Source organism: Syngnathus floridae, chromosome 6 (assembly GCF_059516105.1).
Source record: "Syngnathus floridae isolate MCC-2025c chromosome 6, RoL_Sflo_1.0, whole genome shotgun sequence".
Taxonomy (NCBI): Eukaryota; Metazoa; Chordata; class Actinopteri; order Syngnathiformes; family Syngnathidae; genus Syngnathus; species Syngnathus floridae.
Window position 1 is genome coordinate 1,371,284 of NC_142418.1, and position 6,737 is coordinate 1,378,020.

The 6,737-nt window shown below is 48.3% G+C and overlaps 1 protein-coding gene across 2 annotated transcripts in view; it reads right to left on the minus strand.

Annotated features, from left to right (window-relative positions):
• The window catches only part of coq9 (coenzyme Q9 homolog (S. cerevisiae)), a 79,460-nt gene that overhangs the window by 48,409 nt on the left and 24,314 nt on the right, over positions 1-6,737 (minus strand). For both annotated transcript variants that reach the window (XM_088378582.1, XM_088378581.1), the window contains exons 4-6: positions 6,586-6,728; positions 6,369-6,453; positions 6,149-6,253 (exon numbers count right to left, since the gene is read on the minus strand). In XM_088378582.1, coding sequence (XP_088234708.1) covers positions 6,149-6,253; positions 6,369-6,453; positions 6,586-6,728 — 333 coding nt within the window. The remainder of the gene's footprint in view (positions 1-6,148; positions 6,254-6,368; positions 6,454-6,585; positions 6,729-6,737) is intronic.

Below are 6,737 nucleotides of genomic sequence, written 5' to 3' on the forward strand. Positions count from 1 at the left end.
ATATATGTTAGCATGCGTTCCCTAATGAGTATTTATTAATAAAATTATTGCACAGAATGCTTGCTGTTTCGCCTTGCAGACGTCCACCAGTCCACAACAAGTCATACGATGCTGTCTGGAGCTTCCTGACCTTCTACATCTCTGGGAATCCAAGAAAGCTGTTGATAGCTCAAACTATTTTGTTGATGTCTGTGACTTCTTATTTCACATAGCATTTCGTCTTTGCACTCTTTTCTCATGGTGTCTTGTCTGTGACTTCTTATTTCACATAGCATTTTGTCCTTGCACACTTTTTGTTTCTCATGGCATCCTGTCTGCAACTTCTCTTTTCACATAGAATCTTGTTTCTTCTCTCATGAGACAAAGCCCGCGCTTTCCCCCACCTGAGGGGCTAGTCTCACATTGTGGGTAGGGCATTCCTTAATAAAAAGAGTGAGGGGTGTAACCAGACCTTTAGTGTATTTGGATTGCTGTAAGTCTGGATGCACTCCTCGCGAGAAAAGACTCAATATTCTGCCTCACTGGTTTTGTCTGCTGATCCTTTTGCTGATCTTGAACCTGACAAACTGGTTAGCACGTCCACCTCACAATTAGGAGGGTGTGGGTTCGATTCCACCTCCGGCCCTCCCTGTGTGGAGTTTGCATGTGCTCCCCTTGCCCACGTGGGTTTTCTCAAGGCACTCTGGTTTCCTCCCACATCCCAAAAACATGCTTGGTAGGCCGATTGAACACTCCAAATTGCCCTTAGGTGTGAGTGCGTGTTCGGATGGTTGTTTGTCTCTGTGTGCCCTGCGATTGGCTGGCAACCGGTTCTGGGTGTCCCCCGCCGACTGCCCGATGACTGCTGGGATAGGCTCCAGCACGCCCGCAACCCCCGTGGGGACAAGTGGTATAGAAAATGGATGGATGGATGGGTATTTGTTTGATTTTCACATTACTTTCTGTGGGCGACAAAACTTTTGTCTTACCAAAATCTGACCTTTCTGTGTGATCAATATTTGCGTAGTGAAACGAAATTATTTTCATATATTACACCTAATTCTGGGGAGTTTCCTATGAGTCATTCCTATGAGTAATTTCTAAAACCAATGGATGTATCACCTCTCCGCTCTTCCGTGGCGCTGATCGCCACGCAGAGTGGAGCTTATCTGTTGGAATAATTGTTTTTGCAGAAGCGCTGGTCGGCCTGAACCGGAGGCCTCATACGTTCGCTCAAGCAAACATATCTGTCTAGCTCTGGGGAGCTCTTAGACTCCCTTCCTTTTCTTATCTGTGAGAGGCCCTCACTAGTTATGAACAGAACACCTTTGTTCTTTGTTTAGTTCAAGAGAAGTTCTTTCTCTTTTATACCGTGTAGTTTCTATTCATAAATTCTTGTTGACCGGGACAGTTTTTAAGTTATTCCATATTTACTCAATGTTTGTTGAAGTAAACTTCATGCATGTTATCTCACATTTACTTAATGTTTGTTGGAGTGTTTGCACGAAAGGTATCTGATTATTTACTTATTATTATTATTGTGTGAAACTTAGCAAGAAAGTCTGGAGCATTGTTTTACAGGGACACGGCACCCAGCACGTTTGGAGATCACAGCCTAGGACAAGGCTGCCAACCAACTAAGGACAGACTCTGCATTGCTGGGGTCACGAATCGGCCAAGGCCTCACACCACACATTCATTAGTTAGCTAATCAGTGTTGCTACAGCCACAATCTCCCCTCCCTTTAGTGTAGCAATGCCTTTTGTAACCAGGGCAACCCAAAATAAAAAGAGGAGATAGCGGAAGAGGAGTCCAGAATTGGTGGAGGTCTGTAACTGGGCCTTCTACGTTATTCTCCTTGCGAGCAAAGAAATACTGGTTGTCTTCTCCTCTTCTTTCAGTGTGTAAAATAATGTCTGATGGTACTTAGACCTGACATTATCCATGTTTACTCCTCCGAGGCTCACGTGTCAGCGTTTGCTGTCATGGTTTCCGTTTGCGTCTCTGTCCCGCGTCTGTGCACTCACCCCTCCCCGCCTGTTCTAGCCGTAATCAGCGTTTGCCAGTCCCTGCCTGTTAGTTCCTGTTTGTTCCTGCCTTTTTGCCTCCCTGTTAGTCCTGATATGTTCTCCTGCCAGTTTGTTCCCCTCATCCTCTCCTCCACTCCCTTCAATAAACCTTGGTTACATTTGGTCACCCTGCTTTATTCATGACAGGATGAATTTAAAGTCAGGTTATAAGCGTCTGTTTCTACAACATGGATAAGCGACAGAACTCGTCAGGGACTGTATATGTATACCATATTTTTCGGACTATAGGTCGCGGGTTTTTTTTCATAGTTTGGGTGGGGGGGCGACTTATACTGAGGAGCAACTTATATGTGAATTTTTTCACAAATTTTCAAAATAAAAAAACCAAAAAACAAAAGTGAAACCGCGCTAAACGAACCGCGATGTAGCAAGGGATTACTGTAATTTGAATTTCAAGTGACGTCAGCGGCGCAGCGCGGCAGTTGTTGACATAAAGGACAAAGATTCGATCACGGGATGACGAAGATTACGAAGGGCCCCACGTACTACCGGCATCATTAGCGGCTTTGTTTGTAAGTGACACAGAGGACGAAGTGTTTAAAGGATTTAATGATTTGGAGTGACACAGAAGGTTTGAAAAACTATTACGGCTTTTAGGCACGCCGGGTCCTACTCTACGGAGCGCTCTTTCACCTCCGTGGCTGGAAGTCGGGGGCTGACGCTCGGCCGGGTGGCTGTCTGGGGACGGTGGATGGGGCTCGAACATGGCTTTTACGCACGCCCGGTCCTACTCTACGGAGCTCTCTTTAACCTCCGTGGATGGAATTCAGGGGCCGGCGCTCGGCCGGGTGGCTGTCCGGGGCGGGGATGGTGGAAAGGGCTCGGACATGGCTTTTATGCACGGCCGGTTCTATTCTATGGAGCTCGAATCCACCTCCACGGCTGGAAGTGCCACCTCCGGGGATGGAAGTCCACACCACCACAGGCTTGGAAATCGACGCCGGTGCTTGGGGCCGTGTGGCGGTGAACTATTTATGTTATAATTATTTGATATATTTTATTTCATGTAGCAACTTGTATATGTTTTTATCGTTACAGTTCAGTAGTTGTTGGCTCGTTGAACTCTTGTTTTGTTAAATAAAGAGCCGTTTACCAAACCCACGTCTTTCCTTGTACTTTGTTAACGCTACAATATAGTTATATACTAGATCTGTGGAATAACAACGAGGCTGACGTCAGGGCGCACGCGCAGCGTTGTTGACCAAGGACGAGGAATTTGATCGATGGATTTAATGATTTGGAGTGACAGATAGATTGATAATATTATTCCTTATGTAATAGTTATTTGAGATATAATTTATATATCGTTATATGGGCCTGTGGAATATTTTGAAGCGCAAGCGCCGTCAGCGGCACGCACCCGACCGGCATTGTTGACATAAAGGACAATCGATGGATTTAATGAATTGGAGTGACACAGATGGTTTTATAAACGTGTTGATTATGTAATAGTTATTTGAATAACTCTGAATGTTACGTCAGGCCCGTTCTCAGCTCTTCGTTTGTGTTTATGTTTATGTTATATTGTATCATAAACAAAGTGCAACGGAACAAACGAGTTCTCTTTTTATACATTAACTTACCTTGTCAGAATATGCAGTTTTTTGTTATTAGAACCTCAAAACTGTCACGTCTTGTCCGCGGTTGGTTTATTATGTGCATATTGTCTTAGTTTCTGTCCGTGTGCTTATGTACTCGCCTCTCCCCTCCTGTGTGCCCATGATTAAGTGTGATAATTCTCACCTGCCTCTTGTTACCTGTCGTGTATTTAAGTCCTGTCTGCCCCTCACTCCCCGTCAGATCATTGTTGTTGTCGTCACGCTTCATGTCTATTTGGTTCCTGTCGTTTTCAAGTCTGTTTCGGTTAGTCCGTCAGTCATGTTATCGTTTTGTTAAGTCATGTCAGTCTGCCGAGTCCGTCTTTTGAGTTCCTCTAATAAACCCTGGTCCAAGCTGCACTTGGACCTCCCTTCACCAGCAGCTCCCATCAGCGACGCCCAATCCACGTCTGTTGTCCGAGCTTGTTCCAGCGCGATCGGCTCTGCTGTCGCCGTCGGACTTCGCTCCAGCGACACCGGCTCCGCAGCCGCCATTGGAGTTCCTCCTGGCCCCGTCGGCTCCGCGGCCACCATCAGACTTCGCTCCCGCGACGCCGGACCCGCACCCACCATCAAAGCTCCTCCTGGCGCCAGGCCGGACGCGATTGCCATCGGGCCTTCCCCCGGCTGTCACTGGACCCGCGGCCATCGCCGGACTTCGAGCCACCTGCGCCGGACACGCAATCGTCCCGCGCCCCGCTCCCACTCCTGCAGAGCGTGGTGGCTCCTGCTGCTGCACACAGCGCTGGCTTCCTATGCCGCCGATTGCTGCTCCGCCTCTCGAATGCCGCCAATTGCGGTAATGACTATCAGAGTGCCGCCAATTGCGGCAATGACTCCGCGAAGGCCGCCGATTGCTGCTCCTCCTCTTGAATACCGCCATTGTGGTAATGATTCTCAGAGTGCTGCCGATTGCGGTAATGACTCCGCGAATGCCGCCAATTGCAGCTCCGCCTCTCAAAAGCCGGCGATTGCGGTTTAGACTCCCTGAACGCCGCAGATTGCGGTGTAGACTCCCTGAATGCCGCCGATGGCGGTTTTGCCTCCCTGAGTGCCACCAATTGCGGTTTAGCCTTTCTAAATGCCGTCAATTGCGATTTAGACGCCCTTGAACGCTGCCGATATCGGTGTAGACTCCCTGAACGCCGCCGATTGCGGTGTAGACTCCCTGAACACCGCCGATTTCAGTGTAGACTCCCTGAACGCCGCCGAGTGCGGTGTAGACTCCCTGAACGCCGTACGCTGCCGAGTGCGGTGTAGACTCCCTGAACTCCGCCGAGTGCGGTGTAGACTCCCTGAATACCACCGATTGCGGTTTTCCCTCGCTGAACGGCGCCGATCATGGTTTAGCCTACCTGAATGCCACAGATTGCGGTTTAGCCTCCCTGAATGCTACCGATTGCGGTTTAAACGCCCCCGAATGCCGGCGATTGCAGTCCTGTCTCCTTCAAATGCCGCCGATTGCGGTCCTTACTCCCTGAATGCCGCCGATTGCGGTTTAGACTCCCCCGAATGCTGCCGATTGCGGTTTTGACTCCCTGAATGCCGCCGATTGCGGTCCTGATTTCCCTGAACACCGCTGATTGCGGTTTGGACTCCCTGAATGCCGCCGATTGCGGTTTAGACTCCCTGAATGCCGTAGATTGTGGTTCTGACTCCCTGAATGCCGGCGATTACGGTCCTGACTTCCCCGAACGCCGCCGATTGCGGCGTGAACTCTCGAATGCCACCGATTGTGGCGTGGACTCTCCGAATGCCGCCGATTGCGGCTGTTTCCCATTTGCCACTGTGCGTGGATAAGACTTTGCTGCTGCCGATTCTCACTTTGCCACGGACAAGTGAGGTCACTTGGTCTGGTGTGCTTCCCCCCCCCCCCCCCCCGTGCATCGCGTGGGTGGTGTTTTTTTTTATTTTGGGACGTCGGGGGCCGTCCCTTGTGGGGGGGGGTACTGTCACGTCTCCTCCCCGGTTGGCTTATTATGTGCATATTGTCTTAGTTTCTGTCTGTGTGCCTATGTGCTCGCCCCTCCACTCCTGTGTGCCCATGATTAAGTGTGATCATTTTCACCTGCCTCTTGTTACCTGTCATGTATTTAAGTCCTGTCTGCCCCTCACTCCCCATCGGATCATTGTTGTTGTCGTCACGCTTCATGTCTTTTTGGTTCCTGTAGTTTTCAAGTCTGTTTCGGTTAGTCCGTCAGTCATGTTATTGTTTTGTTAAGTCATGTCAGTCTGCCGAGTCTGTCTTTTTAGTTCCTCCAATAAACCCTGGTCCAAGCTGCACTTGGTCGCCCTGCTCCATTCCATCCGTGACAAAAACAAACCCTTTTGATAAGGTGCTTCATATAACTGAAAAATATGAAACATAATTCTTTGTGGAATAAAAATAAATAAATGAATACATGCAAGTACCCAAAAACAAGGTGGAGCAAGCAGGTATATAAAGGTTTGAGAGCAACGCATAAGCTCAGACCCACTCACATCTGTAGATCTGTCTCCAGAATAGTACCAGATGTCGTCCACAAGAGTAGCAAGGTGTTCCAGACTTTTTGGGATGTTGTAAGGCAGAAGAAGAATGCTCATCGCCTGAGGAGAGAGCAATAGGAGGAGGTTTTTTATTTTTTGGTCTAAAATTCTGATTAGAAAGGTGCACGGGTCTTATGCTTATTCATGCTGCGACACGTCATAACATGCACCTTACCTGTGGCCATGTTTCTATGTAGGTGATGTGCATCCTCAGTCTAGTCTCAATAGCTTCTCTTAGAAAGTCAGTAGTCTTCTTTGGTCTGCAAGATAGTCATCTAATATAGCCGCATTTTTGACCCAAAGTTATTACATTATTATATTATTACAATACTACATTTGAACATCATTATAGATTTTAGTGTGTGCGTGTGTGTGTTGTTTCATGCACTTACTCTGCGTGGCCCAACTGGACCTGCTTCTGTTGTTCAGCTAGTGTCTCTCCCAGTTGTGAATTACACTGAGCAATGAAATGTAGGACCAGGTCTCCAGCTCCATTGTAGAACATACCAGTGGAAGCAGATGAGAGGCCTAATGTCTAGTACCA